At 42.3% G+C, this 22973-nt stretch overlaps 2 protein-coding genes across 2 annotated transcripts in view; both read right to left on the bottom strand.

Moving 5' to 3' along the window:
* Window positions 1-22134, bottom strand: part of GIMAP5 (GTPase, IMAP family member 5) — a 36900-nt gene extending 14766 nt beyond the window's left edge. Inside the window, 3 exon segments of the mRNA XM_035254392.3 lie at window positions 8810-9164; window positions 19366-19414; window positions 22054-22134. Of these exon segments, the coding sequence (XP_035110283.2) occupies window positions 8810-9164; window positions 19366-19408 (398 nt within the window). The 5' untranslated portion in view covers window positions 19409-19414; window positions 22054-22134.
* GIMAP1 (GTPase, IMAP family member 1) lies at window positions 5604-22134 on the bottom strand. Its single transcript, XM_078343468.1, has 2 exons — window positions 22054-22134; window positions 5604-9164 (listed from the first exon to the last, which is right to left on the bottom strand). The coding sequence occupies exon 2, from the start codon at window positions 8794-8796 to the stop codon at window positions 8299-8301; it is 498 nt and encodes a 165-aa protein (XP_078199594.1). The 5' UTR covers window positions 8797-9164; window positions 22054-22134; the 3' UTR covers window positions 5604-8298.
* Window positions 22135-22973: the final 839 nt, after the last annotated feature.

Below are 22973 nucleotides of genomic sequence, written 5' to 3' on the forward strand. Positions count from 1 at the left end.
TTTTAAGAGTTACAATAGTGTACTTGCAATTAATCCTTCCCATTTTCATGTTATGGTTGTTGTGAACTTTTACATATTTTATAACTTCCCTAATACACTATTACTTTTTTGTTAGAGCTAAAAAATGTAAAATAAATTCCTTTTATATTTGTATTTATTTTTTCCATTTCTAGGATTTTTCATTTTTTTGTGTAGATTCAAATTTCTATCTGGTGTCATATTTATTCCTTCTGCCTGAAAAATTTCTTTGAACATTTCTTGTAGTGAAGATAAGCTGATAATTAATTGTTTTAGCTTTTGTTAGTTAGATTCTTTATTTCTAACTAACAACTAACATTTTTATTTACCATCATATTTGAAAGATTTTTGCTGGCTATACGTTTCTGGGTTAATAGTTTTTTTAAATTCAGTATTATAAAGATGCTATTCAATTGTGTTCTGAATTGTAGTTTCTGACAAAAAATAAGCTGTGATTCTAATATTTATTCTTCTAATATAATGTATTTTCCCCCTAGTTAAATTTAAGACTTCCTCTTTATCATTGGCTCTCAATAGTTTAAGTATAAAATGTCTAGCTTTTCTATTTTGCTTTGTTATGTGTTTACCCAGGTTGGAGCACTCTGTTTCTTGGATATGTAATCTTGGATATGTTTCATTATTTTTTGAAAAGTCTTAACTGCTACCTTTTCAAATATTATCTTCTGTTCATTCTCTCTTTTTGACGTGTATGTCAAACTGCTTTATATAATTTCATAGCTCCTAGATGTTTTTTCCCTCATTTGTTTGTCTCCCTTTACTCAGTTTGAGCAATTTCTATTAATTTATTTTCTAATTCACTGATTCCTTCCTCAACGGTGTCAAGTCTACTGATGTAACCCCTAAGGAATACTTTATTTCTAATAGAATGTTTTTAATTTTTAACACTTACATTCGACTCTTATAGTTTCCATCTCTCTGTTGAAATGCCTAGTAATTTATTACATGTTGTCTACATTTTTCACTTCATCCTTTAGCATAGTAATCATAACTATTTTAAAGACCCTGTCCCACTTCTGGATCATTTCTGAGTCTGGTTCTGTGGATGTTTTTGTCTTTTCGTAGTAGATTATTATACTCTTGCTTTTCTGAATATATTACAATTTTATTAAATTGCAAAGATGCATAGTAGGAAAGTAAATTGAGATAAATAGTATTTATGCCTAGAATGGTTATGCCTCTTCTTCTGTCAGGCCCTTAATGTTCAGCTGAGTCAATCTAATCAAGAGTTGAACTGGGTTGGGGTTGTTGCTATAGTTACCTTCAGTGCATCTTAGGTTTTTAATTTGTTTAATGTTGCCTGATGCTTGAGTGGGGACTAAAATGCCATAGGGCTTTACTTGGTGTTCCTGTTACAGTCACCCTCAGATTTCAGTCATCTCTGCATAACTCCACTTCATAGAGGGTTGTTCCAAGCTTTGATCCTTCCCTATAGTAGACTGGATTGCTTATTAATCACTCAGTATTTTTTAGGTGTATGTCAAGGGCAGAGCAGTGTTCTTTGCTGTTCTTACACAGCTTCAGTCTTAGGCATGGCCTATGTGCCTAGGCCTTGGGTGCTGGGCTCTCTCAGTGATACTGACCTTCTTCCTAATGGCACCTGTATTCATGAGGGTTCTCCAAAAATATAGAACCCATTGTGTATGTGTGTGCATCTCGTGTGTGTGTGTGTAATGTAATTGGTTGACATGATTATGGAGGCTAAGAAGCCCCATAATACGCTGTCTGCAAGCTGGAAAAGTAGGAAAGCTGATGGTGTAATCCAATCTGAGTTTGCAGGCCTGAGAACTAGGGGAGCTGATGGTGTAAGTCTCCCAGTTTGAGGCCAAAGGTCCAAGAACCAGGTGTGTGTGGGGGAGGTTGCTGGTGTAAGTCCAATAGTCCAAAGGCTTGTGAACCAGGAGCTCCAATGTTTGAAGGCAAAAGAAGACAGATGTCCCAGCTCAAGAAGAGAGAGTGAATTTTTCCTTCACTGCCTTTTTGTTCTTTTTGGAACTTCAGCAGACTAGACGACGTCTGCCCATACTGGTGATGGCAGAACTTTACTCTTTTGAATCTGCAGAGTCAAATTCTAATCTCTTCTGGAAACACTCTCACAAGCACACACAGAAATAATATCTTACTAGCCATCTAGGCATCCCTTAGTTCAATCAAGCTGACACATGAAACTAACTATCACAGAGTTTAGGATGTTCCTTGTATATGTATAATAGAAGTCTTGTACAGAACAGAGAGGGTTTTTTGCCTCATCTTTTTTTCTGCTTTAAGTTTATTAGCTTAATTGAATTAGTAAATTGATATATTTTATCTGTTCTGGAAAATTCTCATGTTTTCAGATATTGTCTTAACTCCTGTTTTTCTATCCCTTTTTTTCTTGTCTCTGTGAACCTATGCTTTTCTATTCTTTCAGAATGATTAATATGTTAAAACTTCTCATTCTTTTCTCTATATTTCTTACCCTCTCTCCACATTGCCTATCTATTTGATATCTCTGGGCTGCATTCTGGATTTTCTTCTATCCTGATTCTCTCTTCAGCACTGTCTAATCCATTAAATCTGTCTACTGACTTGTTAATTTCAGTTATATATAAGTTCAGGTTTGTGACGGAGGAAACACCAAAACTGGATTTGATGTACAAAAAATGTAATGGAGGCAGAAGCAGGTAGAGGGACAGGTAGCCCTCAGACCATAAGTAAAATAAGTATACTTATTTTATACCTATATCTGATTATTATAGTATCTCAAGTCCTTACTTAATTGTTTCTGTTACTTTTTGTTTGGTTTTCTCATTGCATCATGTTTCTTTAGGTGGTTGGTTTTTCTCTGAGTGCTAAATATTACATTTACAAAGAAGTGTTCAAAGGAAAATTGAAGGCCCAAAATGTTAGTGTCAATTTCCAGGTAGAATTTCTTTTTAATGCCAAATCTTGAGACACTTTCAGAGAAAGGTCACTTTAATAAAGTCTCAGGACACTCACACTGCAAGTCTACAGGAAGGAGATGATTTACATCTGATAATTTATCACTTTGGGATCTTTTTTTTTTTTTTTTTTTTGAGACAGAGTCTTACTCTGTTGCCCAGGCTGGAGTTCAGTGGCACAATCTTGGCTCACTGCAACCTCTGCCTCCTGGGTTCAAGCAATTCTCCTGCCTCAGCCTCCCGAGTAGCCAGGATTATAGGTGTGCACCACCATGCCCGGCTAATGTTTTGTATTTTTAGTTGACAGAGGGTCTCATTAGGTTGGCCTGCCTGATGTCAAACTCCTGACTTTAGGTGATCTGCCTGCCTCAGCCTCCCAAAGTGCTGAGATTACAGGCGGGATCCTTTCTGAAAGTAAGATGAGGATGAGAGTCTTCACTTTGGATTGATTGTGGATTTTACTTTTACCCTGATTATCCTATTAAATTACCAAACCCCAAGGTGTGGCTCCATTTTTAAGCTGTTTCTACTTGATCTGCAAATACTCTAAGGTCAAAAGTGGCTCCTTACCAGGCTTAACTTTCTGGGCTTTCACTTTTCTTAGGTTTGTTATAGAAATTTCTCACTCTCTTGTTGGGTTTTTGAAGCTTACTATTTATTTTATCTCGAGTTTGGACATTATTCTCTATGGGAGTATTGTACTATCTAACCACCATTACCATAAGATCCATGCTCCGTTGATCTCATTGATTCTGAGTAACCCTAACTCTTTGAGCATCAGAGACAATCCTGATCTAGGTCTTCATGTGCAAGTTCTCACAGAAGGATCTACAGAGAATATTACAGAGGGATCTACCGAGAATTCTCTACAGAGAATTATTTTTTAACACAAGAAAGAATCTGCGGCTTTTCAGGAAGAAGTCCTTCTCTGCCTACTGGAAACAAATTCTGGGAATTTGGGCTTAAAATTTGGAGTTGACCCTTCTAAGAAATTCTGCAGAACTGGAAGTCAGAAAGTCTTTCATTCCTTTTGTTTCTTGGGATTGAGATATCTATTTGTTTCTTGGGATTGAGATGTGAGTGTGTTTGTGTCTGTGTTTGCATGCATGCAAGCGTGTGTGTGTAATTTTTGAGGAGTGGTACACAGTTCTCTTCAGTGTTCACCATGATACATCATGCTAGCATGCAGCAGAGAAAATAGTCTAGGAATCTTCAGGTGTATGAAATCAAGAGTATATGCTCAATATAACACCGTTTGAAAGTAAAAAATGTCTAAGTGCCTAAACTTAGTGATATGTAAAGAGAATTATGAGGAGGGAAAGAAAATATGAAAATATGAGAAGAATTAGGCAAAGAACGTGATTGAAAGTATAAAAATAAGACTCAAACCAATAATTATAACAAAATACCCAGTATATGGAGTGATAACTGCTCAAATAAATAAGGAGGCTGGGGACAAATTTAGAAGCATCTCAATAATATATTTTATTGGTAGAATAAGCAAGAACAATAGTTGCCTAGAATAGGCCAACATTGCCACTGTTAGATTAAAAATCACTGGGGATAAATGAGTGTTTACCCATAGTCTAGCTATAGCTTCCCCCAAAGTTTACAGGAATTCTCTTCTGGGAATTCAATCCATAGGTGAATCTCTGGAAGGAGCACTGGTGACTATCAGGGTCATGTTGTGGCTGGAACTGAAAATTGATTGTGTAAGAATAAGAATGTACACAGTGCCTGAAATATTTTGTTCTAAAAGTTGACCATGGCCAACACTAGCTTTCAGAAATAAGCCAGATACAAGTCTTTTTGTGTAGAACAAAAGCTGGTCCAGGGCACCAAGGCTTGGAAACATGAAGAGAAACATCATTAGCGCATGACTCATACATTTTTTATCCTCAAAGAGATAAAAGAAGAGAGGAAGGGGGACACAATTGAAATGAATATATATTCATGCAATTTTTGAAGTATTGGGCAGTATTTTTACCCTGTGACTGATTAAAATTGGCAAGAATTTTTTAGCAAAATTTAGAATGGTGCACACCTATAGGAGGCAGTGCTGTTTTATGCTGTAATTTAAATATAAAATTGATTTGTGCTATCAAATCACTCGAATTACATAAGTGAGGTCACAAGACCTAACCCTGAGCTATGGGGGGAAAAGCACCCTTCAAACCACAGCCTAAAATATACTTTACTGGATGAAACGGTGAATGCCAGCTGTCCTGTAGCAGGAGAAAAGGATAAAATAAGCTGAAAGGGGTAAAAATACAGTAATTTGGGGGACTCTGTGCTTAAAGGGAAGAAAATTTCCTTAGGGCAGGAGAATGTCATTGATACAATGACATGCTTACACGAAAGAATTTTTTGTTATCTATAGTAGAAAACTTAGAAAATGGTAAACACTCTCATAATTAGAAACCCAATGTTAAAAGTGTACAGGAAATTCAACTTTACCATTCATTTTCCAAACAATTATTGACCCTACTTTATATGCCAGGCACTGGGTTGTATGACAGGGATACAAAGGTGAAAAAAAAAAAGATCGTAATCAAAGTTTCTGAAAAAGAAAATCACTAGAGAAATGTTATTGAATGTAAAGCTGTAACTTTTAAAATATTATTCAAATTCAAAAATGATAAAATATATTTTTTTAATTTTTTATTGCATTTTAGGTTTGGGGTACATGTGCAGAACATGCAAGACAGTTGCATAGGTACACACATGGCAGTGTGTTTTGCTTCCTTTCTCCCCTTCGCCCACATTTGGCATTTCTCCCCAGGCTATCCCTCCCCAGCTCCCCGCCCCTCCGCTGTCCCTCCCCTCTTCCCCCCAATAGACCCCAGTGTTTGGTACTCCCCTCCCTGTGTCCATGTGTTCTCATTTTTCGTCACCCGCCTATGAGTGAGAATATGCGGTATTTCATTTTCTGTTCTTGTGTCAGTTTGCTGAGAATGATGTTCTCCAGATTCATCCATGTCCCTACAAACGACACAAACTCATCATTTCTGATTGCTGCATAATATTCCATGGTGTATATGTGCCACATTTTCCCAATCCAGTCTATCATCAATGGGCATTGATTGAAGCTTCAATCCTGGGTTGTTCTCACCGCGCCATCTTGAGTCCCCTCTCGATGATAGCATATTTTGAGATTCAGATTGACAATACATCTTTGATTGCACTTTACAAATGTATTTGACAATTAACCATATGCTACTTTATATTACTGAGGTAGGAGGCAGGGCTCGACTCTAGTGGTGGGGATTGGGCTCCAGACACACTGAAGACTAGCTTGATAGGGAAGAGGTGAGTCTCTCCATAAAACACACTCACCAGTGCCATGTCAGGTTACCATTGCTAAGGCAACACCTGGAAGTTACAGCTCCTTTCCATGGCAACAATGCCACGACCTGGAAGCTATCACCCTTTTTCTAAAAATGTTGGCATAATCCACCCCTTAATTTGCATATAATTCAGAGCGGGTATAACTATGACTGCAGAACTGCTTCCACGCTGCTGCTGCCACTCTGGGCACACTGCCTATGGGGGAGCCCTGCTCCACGAAGAGCAATACCTTTGCTGCTGCTGTACACTAAACCACTTAGTTGCTACCACGCTGTGCCCTCCCTGCTGCCCCCTCTGGTCATTAAAGGAATCCCTTCCTGGCTTGAGGCCCCTGCTTGGGCCAAGTATGGCTGCTGAGGAAGTGAAAGGGAGAAATTAAACATGGGTTTTTCTTGAGCCACGTTTCAAAAAGTCCAACTCCCTGCAGCGGTCACCAAGACCCTTAGGATCCCAGACCATAGCCTGTCCGAAGCCTGAAGCCTACCTGGAACCTCCAGCGGTCTTTAGCCCGACCTGGCATTTGTGCACATGCTTGCAGACTCCTCCTTCCCAACGTGTGCTGGGAAGGACCCAAGGGCACCTGCGCACACTCCAGCTGCCGCCGCCTCCTCCTCCTCCCCTTGATTGGGGCTCAGGTGAATATCTGCTTCCGGTGTCTCCATGTCCTTACTAGAGGTTGGCTGACTTAAAGACATCGAGTTCCCTTAAAGGCCTCTCATTATGCTCAGAAATAGAAATAAGGATTGGTTTGCAGAACCAGTCAGCGTCAGTGAGCGTCACATTTTCTAATCATGTGGCATTCAAGAACCTTCCTGGACAGGCCCCGGATGCTTTAGCTACACAGCATAGGATGCTCTGGTGTCTGCAATCTCAGTCTATGCACCTGGTGCTCTGCCTCTTCTCCGTGACCAGGGAGGAGCTTGGGATACAGGTGACAAAAATATGAATAACCATATAGAAGATATTACATGTTATTTCCCCAATATAATACTTTTCTCTTTCTTTCTTTCCTTCTCTCTCTCTCTCTCTCTTTCCTTCCTTCTTTCCTTCCTTCCCTCTTTCTCTCTCTCTCTCTCTCTTTCTCTTTCTTTCTTTCTTTCTTTTTCTTTCTTTCTTCTTTCTCTTTCTTTTTCTTTCTGACAGAGTCTCACTCTATCACCCAGGCTGGAGTGCAGTGGCACAATCTCGGCTCACTGCATCAAAGGATTCTCTCGCCTCAGCCTTCCGAGTGGCTGCGATTACAGGCGAAGGCTACCACACCAGGCTAATTTTTGTATTTTTAATAGAGACGGGGTCTCATCATGTTGGCCAGGCTGGTCTTGAACTCCTGACCTTAGGTGATCCGCCCATCTAGGCCTCCCAAAGTGTTGGGATTACAGGTCGAGCCACTGTGCCGGGACCCTACTTCATTTTGGAAAGCCAAGAACCATAATATGTTCTAGAAAAGTGGAAACTGTTATTTTCAGCACAGTTACACTTACCATTTTGGTAGAAAATCATTGTACTAATAAACTGATGTCTCAGAAGTAATATTAACATGTGTAACCCCCACATTTCTTTCACTGATGCTAAAAGTCTACAAGAATCCCAAAGGAACATATCTACCAATGAATACGAACAAGAAAATTATCAAGGAGGAGCAGTCCAAATAGAATTTTTTAAAAAGTTCTAAAATAAAGGCACTTGTTTTCCCTGTGCCATGGATTTGTCCCCACTACAAGCTACTTGACATTAAACTACCAAAACTATCAAAGAAAGTTATTGTTAGACGAATTTATTTTAAAACTCTGCATACGCATTGTTTAAAATTAGACTTAAAAACATACAAAGTTAGCTCTGAGCCTTGGCAAAGTTGCAAAGATGATGCAGCGTTCTAAGTTTTCTGTGTCGTTAAAACTCGATGCGTGAAACGACAGGATTCCTTCTGTTGGAATGAATTTTTTCCTTCAACCGCTCTCTTAGCAAGGTGCCTGCAGTTTTAGGGCCTGCGCTGTCAGTCAGGCCTGAATTCCAACAAGACCTCACACTGGCGCCTGTGGAGCAGCATGCAGAGCAGTAGGGCGCCTCCCAACAGCAGGGCCAGGCCCAGGCTCCAGCTCCAGCACGGCTTCGGCCACGCCCCACGCCCGGCGCTCCACCGCCTCCTCCGCATGCGGTTGGCCACGCGCTCCGCCACCCTCCGGAGCCTCTCCTCGGGGTCCGCCCAGCGCAGCTGCTGCACCAGCTGGTACACCTCGTTGGAGTAGTGGGCGCCCTCGTGCTCCCGCACCAGGCCCTCCACCAGCCCCAGCAGCTGCTCCGCCTGGGCCTCCTGCTCCGGGCCGGTCGCCCGGTTGTCAAAGGCACAGACCCGGCCCCCGCACTGGGCCACGAGCTCGCGCAGGGCCCGGTTCTCTGAGCCGCGCACGTAATCGTGCAGGGAGCCCCCGGCCAGGTCCTCCTTCCTGGTGAAGACAATGACCATCCGCTTCAGGACGCCCTCCCCAAACATGTCCCTCACCTGCCTCACCGCCTGCTGGTCCTGGGTGGTGAACCGGCCCAGCTGGGTCACCAGGAGCAGCGCGTGGGGCCCTGGTGCCGAGAGCAGGTAGCAGTGACCTCTCTCCTCGCAGCGGGGATCTGTCTTGGGCACCTGGTAGCTGAAAATGTCTGGAGTGTCCACGACTTCCACGTGCCACTTGTTCCACCTGCAGCTGGCCGTGGTGCAGGCCCTGGTCACAGACGAGGCCCCCAGCCTGGACAGGAACCGTTTCTGGCCCAGGATGCTGTTCCCAGTGGCGCTCTTCCCGGCCCCTGTTCTCCCAACAAGGATGAGCCTCAGCGTGGGCTCCTGCCAGGACTGGGTGTCCTCTTCTAAACCTGTGAGACCAAGTGTTATAATTTTACTTAAGTTTAACCAACTTTCCATTGGGAACTTAGACAAAAAAAAGTTAAGAATAGGCGAGTTGCGGTGGCTCATGCCTGTAATCCAAGCACTTTGGGAGGCCGAAGTGGGTGGATCACCCTGAGGTCGGGAGTTCGAGACCAGCCTGATCAACATGGATAAACCCCGTTTGTACTAAAAATACAAAAATTAGCCGGGCATGGTGGCACATGCCTGTAATCCCAGCTACTCGGGAGACTGAGGCAGGAGAATCAACTGAACCTGGGAAGTGGAGTTTGTGGTGAGTTGAGATCAAGCCATTGCCCTCCAGCCTGGGCAACAAGAGTGAAACTCCATCTCAAAAAAAAGAAAGAAAAAACAAAGAGAGACTTGAACCCCTGGGTTCATTTCCACCTTTTCCTTTTGAATTTGGGTGGTCTGCCTGCACCTGTAGATGCTCCAAAGACAGCTAATTATCATAGAAATGCCCTGTTATCAATCCAGGCTAATCGTTCATCTGATATTTCTGGTCATTCACACACATGCAGACATATTTATTTTATATTTAAAACTTTCTTTTTTTAAAAAATTTTTTATCGCATTTTAGGTTTTGGGGTACATGTGCAGAACGTACAAGACAGTTGCATAGGTACACACATGGCAGTGTGTTTTGCTTCCTTTCTCCCCTTCACCCACATTTGGCATTTCTCCCCAGGCTATCCCTCCCCAGCTCCCCCACCTCCGCTGGCCCTCCCCTTTTCCCCCAAATAGACCCCAGTGGTTAGTACTCCCCTCCCTGTGTCCATGTGTTCTCATTTTTCATCACCCACCTATGAGTGAGAATATACAGTGTTTCATTTTCTGTTCTTGTGTCAGTTTGCTGAGAATGTTGTTCTCCAGATTCATCCATGTCCCTACAAACGACACAAACTCATCATTTCTGATTGCTGCATAATATTCCATGGTGTATATGTGCCACATTTTCCCAATCCAGTCTATCATCGATGGACATTTGGGTTGATTCCAGGTCTTTGCTATTGTAAACAGTGCTGCAATGAACATTCGTGTGCATGTGTCCTTATAGTAGAACAATTTATAGTCCTTTGGATATATACCCAGTAATGGGATTGCTGGGTCAATTGGAATTTCTAAGGCCTTGAGGAATCGCCACACTGTCTTCCATAATGGTTGAACTAATTTACACTCCCACCAACAGTGTAAAAGTGTTCCTTTTTCTCCACATCCTCTCCAGCATCTATTGTCTCCAGATTTTTTAATGATCGCCATTCTAACTGGCGTGAGACGGTATCTCAATGTGGTTTTGATTTGCATCTCTCTGATGACCAGTGATGATGAGCATATATTGTTGGCCTCATATATGTCTTCTTTTGTAAAGTGTCTGTTCATATCCTTTGCCCAACCATGAATGGGCTTGTTTGTTTTTTTTCCTGTAAATCTGTTTGAGTTCTTTGTAAATTCTGGATATCAGCCCTTTGTCAGATGGGTAAACTGCAAAAATGGTTTCCCATTCTGTTGGTTGCCGATTCACTCTAGTGACTGTTTCTTTTGCCGTGCAGAAGCTGTGGAGTTTGATTAGGCCCCATTTGTCTATTTTGGCTTTTGTTGCCAATGCTTTTGGTGTTTTGTTCATGAAGTCCTTGCCTACTCCTATGTCCTGGATGGTTTTGCCTAGATTTCCTTCTAGAGTTTTTATGGTGTCAGGTCTTATGTTTAAGTCTTTAATCCATCTGGAGTTAATTTTAGTGTAAGGTGTCAGGAAGGGGTCCAGTTTCTGCTTTCTGCACATGGCTAGCCAGTTTTCCCAACACCTTTTGTTAAACAGGGAATCCTTTCCCCATTGCTTGTTTTTGTGAGGTTTATCAAAGATTGTATGGTTGTAGATATGTTGTGTTGTCTCCGATGCCTCTGTTCTGTTCCATTGGTCTATATTTCTGTTTTGGTACCAGTACCATGCTGTTTTGATTACTGTAGCCTTGTAGTATAGTTTGAAATCGGGTAGTGTGATGCCCCCTGCTGTGTTCTTTTTGCTTAGAATCGACTTGGCTATGCGGGCTCTCTTTTGGTTCCATATGAAGTTCATGGTGGTTTTTTCCAGTTCTGTGAAGAAAGTCAATGGTAGCTTGATGGGGATAGCGTTGATTCTGCAAATTACTTTGGGCAGTATAGCCATTTTCATGACATTAATTCTTCCTAACCATGAACATGGAGTGTTTCTCCATCTGTTTGTGTCCTCTCTGATTTCGTTGAGCAGTGGTTTGTAGTTTTCCTTGAAGAGGTCCCTTACGTTCCTTGTGAGTTGTATTTATAGGTATTTTATTCTTTTTGTAGCAATTGTGAATGGCAGTTCGTTCTTGATTTGGCTTTCTTTAAGTCTGTTATTGGTGTAGAGGAAGGCTTGTGATTTTTGCACATTGATTTTATATCCTGAGACTTTGCTGAAGTTGCTTATCAGTTTCAGGAGTTTTTGGGCTGAGGCGATGGGGTCTTCTAGGTATACTATCATGTCGTCTGCAAATAGAGACAATTTGGCTTCCAACTTTTCTATTTGAATACCCTTTATTTCTTTTTCTTGCCTGCTTACTATGGCTAGAACTTCCAGTACTATATTGAATAGGAGTGGTGAAAGAGGGCATTTTTGTCTAGTGCCGGATTTCAAAGGGAATGCTTCCAGTTTTTGCCCATTCAGTATGATACTGGCTGTTGGTTTGTCGTAAATAGCTTTTATTACTTTGAGATACGTTCCATCGATACCGAGTTTATTGAGGGTTTTAGCATAAAGGGCTGTTTAATTTTGTTGAATGCCTTCTCTGTGTCAATGGAGATAATCATGTGGTTTTTGTTTTTGGTTCTGTTTATGTGGTGAATTACGTTTATAGACTTGAGTATGTTGAACCAGCCTTGCATCCCTGGGATGAATCCTACTTGATCATGATGGATAAACTTTTTGATGTGCTGTTGCAATCGGCTTACCAATATTTTATTGAAGATTTTTGCATCTATGTTCATCATGGATATTGGCCTGAAGTTTTCTTTCCTGTTGGGTCTCTGCCGGGTTTTGGTATCAGGATGATATTGGTCTCATAAAATGATTTGGGAAGGATTCCCTCTTTTTGAATTATTTGGAATAGTTTCAGAAGGAATGGTACCAGCTCCTCTTTGTGTGTCTGGTAGAATTCAGCTGTGAACCCATCTGGACCTGGGCTTTTTTTGTATGGTAGGCTCTTAATTGCTGCCTCGACTTCTTACCTTGTTATTGGTCTATTCATAGTTTCAGCTTCCTCCTGTTTTAGGCTTGGGAGGACACAGGAGTCCAGGAATTTATCCATTTCTTCCAGGTTTACTAGTTTATGTGCATAGAGTTGTTTGTAATATTCTCTGATGATGTTTTGAATTTCTGTGGAATCTGTGGTGATTTCCCCTTTATCATTTTTTATTGTATCTATTTGGTTGTTCTCTCTTTTCTTTTTAATCAATCTGGCTAGTGGTGTGTCTATTTTGTTGATCTTTTCAAAAAACCAGCTCTTGGATTTATTGATTTTTTGAAGGGTTTTTTGTGTCTCTATCTCCTTCAGTTCAGCTCTGTTCTTAGTTATTTCTTGTCTTCTGCTGGGTTTTGAGTTTTTTTGATCTTTCTCCTCTAGCTCTTTCAATTTTGATGATAGGGTGTCAATTTTGGATTTCTGTTGGGAACTGAACGCAAGCCTGGGAATCTCATCCAGCGAGAGGGTCCCAAACCTGGAAAAGAGCGTGTTCTGGGAAAAAAGGAGATAGAAAAGAGCGACGTCCGGAGGGCTACATGCGCTATGCTCATGCAGCAATTTTATTTTTGCAATATGTCTCATTACATACTTTTTTGAAGTTAACATTATTTATGCCAGATCAACGTACTTAAGTTACAGTAAGCAAGTTACGCCCACTAAGTTACACCCGGTAAATAAGTTAAGCTCAGTAAATAGGTTACACCCAGCAAGTAAGTTACACCCAGTAAGTACTTAACAATTGTAAGCAAGTTACAGTTACGCCCTGTAAGCTATGGTAAGTTACAGTTACACCCTGTAAGCTATGGTAAGTAAGTTACAGTTATGCCCTGTAAGCTACCGTAAGTTACAGTTATGCCCAGTAAGTTACAGTAAGTTACCAAGTGTAAATATTAAGTTAATATTTTACAATGAATGTAACAAGGGTCCAAAATGAACACAATCAAGCAATAAACCATGAGAAGCCGAAAGTAGACACAATGCCTCCCAAGTCCTCATATTCATAAAGTAATGTCTGTTAATTATTTTGAATAACATATAGTCCCTCTCTCACCCCCAGCTCAACTCCCCAAACCGGGGATCTGTGTCCGGGCTCAAGCTCACTGTATGGTGAGGCCCATTTCCTAGGGGCTTCACATGGGAGCGATATCCACAGGTCTCCCTTAGTTCTCCCTTTTGTTTTTAGATGCAACTCAAAAAGCTTGAGCCGCAGTTGTTAAAGGGAGGGGAACACAAGGCGAAAGAGTACCGGGAGAAGGAAATTGTCATGCGTCCAAATTCCTTGTAAATGGGCCTTAACAAGAGGCCACTGTTGTTTAGTGTCATTATAAGGAATATTAGTCACCAAGAATAGTAACAGTTTGTCCCAAAGCATTAAGTTTTTCATCAATTTTCTTATCAATATCCATTTGAGTTCCCATCATCATACCAAGGTCCAGAAACGTTAAGGAACCCCAAAACCTTCAGGCGTTTGATCATCTCGTCCATGGTGATCTTGTCGGTGATCTCTTTTACACCTGAAGGGTAAGCGACCTTACCATTGGCACTCACGACACCACAGAGGGCAGTGGCAGGCTTGGGCTGTGTGGTGAAGTCCAACCTGGGGGACAACTTTTCATTCACAGTCCTCTACCGGCCTCTCCTCTTTATGCAGGCGGAAGGTGCATTGAGCACCTGGGCCTCTGTCAGGTGTTTGGCAGCTGCCCCTTGTCGGGTTGCACACAAAGCAGTTCCACGGGTTCCACCGCCGCCAAATTCTCGAGGGCCACCACCTTCTCTCTGGCCGGGCCGGGGAGCGGCGCTGGGGCTGTCAGTGCCAAGGAGCAGCCGCCACAGGAGGAGACGCGGGGCGAGTGAGCGCTGGGCCTGCCCGCCTGCACCTCATGCCGGCCTGGGTAGCCTGCTCAGACCTGAGTAGTACTCGCAGTGGCACGTGCTCGGCAGTCTGTGTCCCGGGAGCCGGCACCTCACACACACACCGGCCAGTCACGCGAGTGGTGCAAGAGCACGCAAGAGCAGTGCATGCTCCTTGCTCCCTCAGTTCTAAGTTTGATCTCAGAATCCACAACCCACGGACAAAGCTCGCACACTATGTGCACAAATTCCTCAACAGTTTTAAATTTAATGTCACGAAGATGTGACTTAATCATATGTTGCAAAAGCTGTACAATTTATGCTCTTTATACTCTATTTGCCTCATGTTTTACTCTAGATGAAAAAATTATTCACTCACTTACACTGAAGCTTCACCTCTATAGTTTGTAGGCGTCACAGTTGTCCCTCATGTCCAGGCCCCACGCTCGGATGCCTGCTGTTGTGAACTGAATGAGAGCCTGGAAATCTCATCCAGCGAGAGGGTCCCAAACCTGGAAGAGAGCATGCACTGGGAAAAAAGGAGATAGAAAAGAGCGAGGTCCGGAGGGCTACATGCTCTATGCTCATGCAGCAATTTTATTTTTGCAATATGTCTCATTATATACTTTTCTGAGGTTAAAGTTGTTTATGCCAGATCAGCGTACTTAAGTTACAGTAAGCAAGTTACGCCCACTAAGTTACACCCAGTAAGCAAGTTAAGCCCAGTAAATAGGTTACACCCAGCAAGTAACTTACGCCTAGTAAGTACTTAACAATTGTAAGCAAGTTACAGTTACGCCCTGTAAGCTACGGTAAGTAAGTTACAGTTACGCCCAGTAAGTTATGGTAAGTAAGTTACCAAGTGTAAATATTAAGTTAATATTTTACAATGAAGGTAACAAGGGTCCAAAATGAACACAACCAAGCAATAAACCATAAGAAGCCGAAAGTGGACACAGTGCCTCCGAAGACCTCATATTCATAAAGTAATGTCTGTTAATTATTTTGAATAACATATAGTCCCTCTCTCAGTTCCTGCTATCCCTCAGCTCGACTCCCCCAACCGGGGATCTGTGTCTGGGCTCAAGCTCACTGTATGGTGAGGCCCGTTTCCTAGGGGCCTCACACGGGAGCGATCCCCACAGGTTTCCCTTAGATCTCTCCATTCTCCTCATATGGGCACTTATTGCTATATATTTTCCTCTAGAGACTGCTTTAAATGTGTCCCCAAAATTCTGACATGTTGTGTCTTCGTTCTCGTTGGTTTCAAAGAACTTCTTTATTTCTGCCTTCATTTCATTGTTTATCCAGTCAACATTCAAGAGCCAGTTGTTCAGTTTCCATGAAGATTTGTGGTTCTGGGTTGGTTTCTGAATTCTGAGTTCTAATTTAATTGCTCTATAGTCTGAGAGACTGTTTGTTATGATTTCAGTTGTTTTGCATTTGCTGAGGAGTGCTTTACTTCAAATTATGTGGTCAATTTTAGAGTAGGTGTGATGTGGTGCTGAGAAGAATGTATATTCTGTGGATTTGGGGTGGAGAGTTCTGTAAATGTCTATCAGGTTTGCTTGCTCCAGGTCTGAGTTCAAGCCCTGGATATCCTTGTTGATTTTCTGTCTGGTTGATCTGTCTAATATTGACAGTGGAGTGTTAAAGTCTCCCACTGTTATTGTGTGGGAGTCTAAGTCTCTTTGTAAGTCATTAAGAACTTGCCTATGTATCTGGGTGCTCCTGTATTGGGTCCATATATGTTTAGGATCGTTAGCTCTTCTTGTTGTATCGATCCTTTTACCATTATGTAATGGCCTTCTTTGTCTCTTTTGATCTTTGTTGCTTTAAAGTCTATTTTATCAGAGACGAGAATTGCAACTCCTGCTTTTTTTTGCTCTCCATTTGCTTGGTAAATCTTCCTCCATCACTTTATTTTGAGCCTTTGTGTATCCTTGCATGTGAGATGGGTTTCCTGGATACAGCACACTGATGGGTTTTGGATTTTTATCCAATTTGCCAGTCCGTGTCTTTTGATTGGTGCATTTAGTCCATTTACATTTAGGGTTAATATAGTTATGTGTGAATTTGATCCTGCCATTTTGATGCTAGCTGGCTGTTTTGCCCGTTAGTTGTTGTAGATTCTTCGTTATGTTGATGCTCTTTAGCATTTAGTGTGATTTTGGAATGGCTGGTACTGGTTGTTTCTTTCTATGTGTAGTGCCTCTTTCAGGAGCTCTTGTAAAGCAGGCCTGGGGGTGACAAAATCTCTGAGTACTTGCTTGTTCGCAAAGGATTTTATTTTTCCTTCACTTCTGAAGCTCAGTTTGGCTGGATATGAAATTCTGGGTTGAAAGTTCTTTTCTTTAAGGATGTTGAATATTGGCCCCCACTCTCTTCTGGCTTGTAGTGTTTCTGCCGAGAGATCTGCTGTGAGTCTGATGGGCTTCCCTTTGTGGGTGACCCGACCTTTCTCTCTGGCTGCCCTTAGTATTTTCTCCTTTATTTCAACCTTGTTGAATCTGACGATTATGTGCCTCGGGGTTGCTTTTCTTGTGGAATATCTTTGTGGTGTTCTCTGTATTTCCTGCATTTGAGTGTTGGCCTGTCTTGCTAGGTGGGGGAAATTTTCCTGGATGATGTCCTGAAGAGTATTTTCCAGCTTGGATTCATTCTCTTCATCCCCTTCTGGTACACCTATCAAATGTAGGTTAGGTCTTTTCACATAGTCCCACATTTCTTGGAGACTTTGTTCATTCCTTTTTGTGCTTTTTTCTCTGATCTTGGTTTCTCACTTTATTTCGTTGAGTTGATCTTCGACTTCTGATATTCTTTCTTCTGCTTGGTCAATTCGGCTGTTGAAACTTGTGCATGCTTCGCGAAGTTCTTGTATTGTGTTTTTCAGCTCCTTTAATTCATTCATATTCCTCTCTAAGTTATCCATTCTTGTTATCATTTTCTCAAATCTTTTTTCAAATCTTTTTTCAAGGTTCTTAGTTTCTTTGCATTGATTTAAAACATGTTCTTTTAGCTCACAAAAGTTTCTCATTATCCACCTTCTGAAGTCTAATTCCGTCATTTCTTCACAGTCATTCTCTGTCCCACTTTGTTCCCTTGCTGGTGAGGAGTTTTGGTCCTTTCTAGGAGGTGAGGTGTTCTGGTTTTGGGTGTTTTCCTCCTTTTTGCGCTGTTTTTTCCCCATCTTTGTGGATTTATCCACCTGTCATCTGAGTAGTTGCTGACTTTTTGATTGGGTCTCTGAGTGGACGCCCAGATTGTTGATGATGAAGTATTTCTGTTTCTTGGTTTTTCTTCTACCAGTCTAGCTTCTCCACTGTATGACTGCTGAGGTCCACTCCAGGCCCTGCTTGCCTGGGGTGCACCTATAGCAGCTGCGGAACAGTGAGGGATGCTACCAGTTTCTATTTCTGCTTTCTTTGTCCCAGAATGATGCCTGCCAAATGTCAGTCTTTTGGATATAGAGGGGTGGGGGAGCTGCTTGAGGAGACAGTCTGTACTTTATAGGAGCTCAAGTGCTGAGCTGTGAGCTCTCTTGTTCATTCAGGGCTGTTAGGCTGCTACATTTAATTCTGCTGCAGCAGAACTCATAAAAAAAAACCCTTTTTTTCTCAGATGCTCTGTCTCAGGGGGTTGTGGCTTTATGAGTTTCCGTTGTGCTCTCCTGCCCAGCTAGGAGGCAGTCTAGTCACTGTTTACCTGCCGAGGCTCCACCCTGCTGGTGTGAGGTTTGCCCTGTTGCTGCAGGCTCTGCCATGCTGCTGCAGTCTCTGCCCTGCTGCCACAGGGTACGCCCTGCAGCGGAGTCTCTCTGTTGTGGCGGGTTGCCTTGGCAATGGCAGGCTGCATCAGCAATGGGCGTGTACCTCAGTAGGGGCGGGTTGCCTTGGTAATGGCGGATGCCCCTCCCCCACGGAGCTGCACCATCCTGGGTTCAGCTGTGCCTGCAGTGAAACTCTCCACCTGGAGCGTTTGGAATCACTGTTTTGTTTGTCCCACTGTGCTACCCCTAACGCCATTTCTCTGGAATCTCCTGGCCTGGCTCACTGTCCAAGTTCCGTTCAGTCAGATAGATATGCCAATCTGCCCTCTCAAGTCTCAGATTGCCGATTCAACAGGGCACCCGGACCAGTGTGCTTTGTGCAGAGCGCTGTGGAGCACCACTGTGCTACTGCACTGGCCGCCGGCTGCACCGGCTGCTGGCTGCACCAGCCAAAACCTCTGCCTGGTGTCCCACGTCTCTTTTATACCTGGGAATTTCCCTGTTCTGTGGGCAACAAAGATCCCTCTGGAAATGCGGCCCTGACTCACCCTCTACACGTTCACCAAGAGCTTCAATCCTGGGTTTTTCTCACCGCGCCATCTTGAGTCCCTCCCTCATATTTAAAACTTTTGATGGACTCTGAAATATTCTCCCAAGACCATCCCCAGACAAAGGCAGTGGGGGAAGTACTGCCTGGTAGTGAAGAGCTGTCTGGAGTTTAGACTCCGTGGTTTGAATCACAGCTCCACCATGTGCTGGTTGTGTAACCTTGGAGAAGTTAAGTAATCTAAGTATTAAGCCTTTGCCGCAAAAGTGGGAGTGATAATAGAGGCTTGTTTCTCATAGGCGTGTTGAGGGGGTGAGATAAGGTTTCTTTCCTTCTTCCCTCCTTCTCTCCCTCTCTCCCTCCTTCCTCCCCTCCCTCTCTCTTAAACCGGCTGCCTAAAAAGAATATCTGTTTTAACCCTCTATCTTTGTTCTCTAAACATTCTACCTTGGAAATCATGTTCACTTTAGTACATGATTGGATATCCTCTGCACTTCTTCTGTGGAGACTGATGTAGGCTTATTACCCTTATTTTATACTGTGGAACCAAGAGAGCAGGCTAGTCAAAGAACTGAACATCTCACAGCAGAGATCCAGCTAAAATGCAAATCTCAGGGCTGGTGCTATTTCATTCCAGAGTTGAGACACATCTGGAACTTATCTCTGTTCAGTCTTGAGGAAGACCCATTCTCATTACTCTAAGATCAAGCCTAGTGGGGCAAGTATCAGGTCCAGAGATATGGTCTTACCATAGACATTTTCTTCATCTCTTGCCATCTTCCTTCCTCCCATGCTTACCTAGAAGATTCCCAAACACAATTTGTTAATTCCTGTATTTACTCCTCAAATAGGCATAGACACCTACAGTGTGTCAGGCAAAGTCCGAAGAGCTGGTGACAGCACAGTGAAAAGACATGGCTTTTGCTTGCAAGGATCTAAAAATCCAAGTGTCTGTCTTGGCAGAAGGGCAGATGGCTATAGAGAAGCCAGGTACATTTCATCAACATAATACATTGTTCTCATCCTTTTTGAAGTAAGGATTATACCAGAACTTGAGAGAATGGCATTGGAAGGGTCAACACTCTGCCCTTGAGTTGGTATGATGTGGTGAGAACATTGGGTGAGCTTGGATTTGTCTTTTCAGGAACTCCAAAAGCAAAAAGAAGAGTGTGGGTTATAACATTTACCCAATGCCAGTGGGTAAGCTTTAGGTGTTAATTTTTCCTGGGTGATTCTATATCACTGACATAAGCTAGAGATAGCAAGGGATTCAGTAGCTGGGGGAGGATTAGGTAAACCCTCAGAACCAGAAAATTTACCCAGTGACTTAGTCACCTACCTCAAGCAGCTGGCCTGAGAAAAAACAAGAAGAAAATTAGGATTTTTTATTTTGGAAATTGAATAGATCTCCCAAGCAGATCTGGAGGGACCCTGACTCTGTTTTCTTTAAACCAAATAATTTGCTTTGTCTAGAGATGTCTAAATATGATCTCTGTGCTGGAGAGACTTGAACACTCCCCCTCAACTCCTGAAGTGGCTTCCCCTTCCAATCCGAGGCTTTAAAAGATATGTTTTCTTTTAGTTTATTTTTAAAATATGTGTTAGTATAGAATTTATGGGTTGCTTTTCTGATAATATAAGTAATAATTATATTTTTATGTGTTTATTAATAAGACAAAATGTTGAATTTGAGTTTTAAAAATTCAGACTACATATTATTACCATATAAGGAATCTACTGGTTATTATACTTACTTTAACTGTTATGCAATGAATGGTAAAAATAGTAGAAATAATAAAGAACAACAGCACCAGCAAAAAAATAAAAAAAGATAAGCTGATTGTGCTGAAATCTAACATTGTGTAATAGAGCTAAACACGCTGTGATCCAGTTTGCCTGATCACACAAGCTCCTGAACACAAATGCACTTCACCCTGCATCTATGTCTCCACCTCATTTCCAGCCAATCCCCCACTCAGTCAGCTACTTCACAAACAGCAGATTCCAGGGCCTTTCCAACCCACTCTGCTTCCCCTCCTAGAACTATCACTCCTCCCGACCTATCTGTGCCTCACCCTCCATGTCAAACTCCACCTCTTTGTGTCTTGCACCCTGGTCACTCGGGTACCCGTGTTCTCTCCCATTGGCATCACACATGAAGGAAGGGCAGAGAGTGAGGCTGGCTGAGTAACCTGTCTTTGATGGAAAGACTTGGAGAACAGGTTTGCCTTGTATTAAAGCTAGAGCTGTTTCTGTTTCTGCAGGAAGTCCGCTGGCCGTTCCCAAAGCCTCCAATAAAGTTGACTCCATGGACCTTATGTGATTAATTATTTTGCATGTAGAAACAAACAGGGGATCATAATTGACATCAGAGCAGAAAGGAAGAAACAGCTGTGAGATTCGGAGCAAAGAGTAAGAATTTAGATGAAGCAAAAAGCCCTTGTTAACTAAGAAAGTGGGAAAGTGCACTGCAGGGAACCTGCAGAACTCTAGATAGACTATTGGAATTTTCCATGGTTTGGAACAGGGGTTGAAATGACTTTAAATAGTTTTTTTTTTTTTTTTTTTTTTTTTAGAGTACAGTAAGATCCAGCTGAACTCTGAGGTGGCAAATGACTCTTAATCATTGAGGAATGTACACTTGTGGAATCCTATATTCCTAATACTTTAAGAGACCTCAAAATTTATTGAGTTCTTTACCACTCAAATGTGCTGTTTCTCAGAATTACTTGAATGCTCTTTAAAAATGTACATTTCTTGGATCCATCCTCAGAGATTCTGATTCACAAATCAAGTTTCTGATGTCCACAGTTCAGAACTTGGACATCAGTCATTTTTGTAACCCCCTTTATTGTACAGATGAGGAACTTCAGGTGTCCCCATGGCTGGAGCAGGAGAAACTTGAATTAAGGGAGCAGATGTTTAAGGAACTATGCAGAAAAAGGGGTTGAAGACCGAGCGATTCATCTCAGATGTCTCCTCAGGGGCCCCTTCTGTGGACAGTGAGGAGGAGAGAAGAGAGTTCAGATGTACCCAGTCTTGTCACATTGTAACTCACTCCAGGGTTAGATGGCTTATGGGGCCACAGAAATATCTTTTGCCTTTGCTCAATAGGGAGCTTGAGCTTTAATGCCTTTCAAACTATATTTTATTCCCAGAGGTGGCTCCAGCACACTCTTCTCTTACTTTGTTAAGGGAATGTGGGAGGAGACAGATTTCACTCCCTATCAAGAACCTGCGTGCTCCAGAGCTGGAGAAGATGCTGCTAAAATTTCCTCTGAACTTTGTCAACTTAAAAACCTGGAAGCATGACCTTGATTGTTCCAGATCTTTACATACGAGTGCTCAGGCAGTAAACACTCTAGGAATCACATTCTTTCTGGTTTTCAGAGCACACCCAGCTCCCGCCAGCACCCAGGCTCAGGCTCACCACTCACCTTTCCTGGTGACAGGCTCTGAAGTTGGCCACAAGATGCCCCAATCTGCTGCTTTCCCTTCGGCTGTGAGTTCAGAAGGCTATTTCCCCTCAGCACACAGAGGAAGTCACTCAGACCAGAAATCAGGAAACTCAGGGTGGGCCCCATGACAACTTAAAGAGACAGAAACATTTCCTATTGAGCTGTGGGCTGGCAATATTTCTCTTACCGACTCTATCTTCATTTATTTATTTATTTATTTATTTATTTATTTATTTATTTATTTATTTTTATTGCATTTTAGGTTTTGGGGTACATGAGAAGAACATGCAAGACAGTTGCGTAGGTACACACATGGCAGTGTGTTTTGCTTCCTTTCTCCCCTTCACCCACATTTGGCATTTCTCCCCAGGCTATCCCTCCCCACCTCCCCCTCCCACTGGACCTCCCCTTTTCCCTCCAATAGACCCCAGTGTTTAGTACTCCCCTCTCTGTGTCAATGTGTTCTCATTTTTCATCACCCACCTATGAGTGAAAATATATGGTGTTTCATTTTCTGTTCTTGTGTCAGTTGGCTGAGAATGATGTTCTCCAGATTCATCCATGTCCCTACAAATGACACAAACTCATCATTTCTGATTGCTGCATAATATTCCATGGTGTATATGTGCCACATTTTTCCAATCCAGTCTATCATCAATGGGCATTTGGGTTGATTCCAGGTCTTTGCTATTGTAAACAGTGCTGCAATGAACATTCGTGTACATGTGTCCTTATAGTAGGACGATTTATAGTCCTTTGGATATATACCCAGTAATGGGATTGCTGGGTCAAATGGAATTTCTATTTCTAAGGCCTTGAGGAATCGCCACACTGTCTTCCACAATGGTTGAACTAATTTACACTCCCACCAACAGTGTCAAAGTGTTCCTTTGTCTCCA

This window comes from Callithrix jacchus, chromosome 11 (genome assembly GCF_049354715.1).
Source record: "Callithrix jacchus isolate 240 chromosome 11, calJac240_pri, whole genome shotgun sequence".
NCBI lineage: Eukaryota > Metazoa > Chordata > Mammalia > Primates > Cebidae > Callithrix > Callithrix jacchus.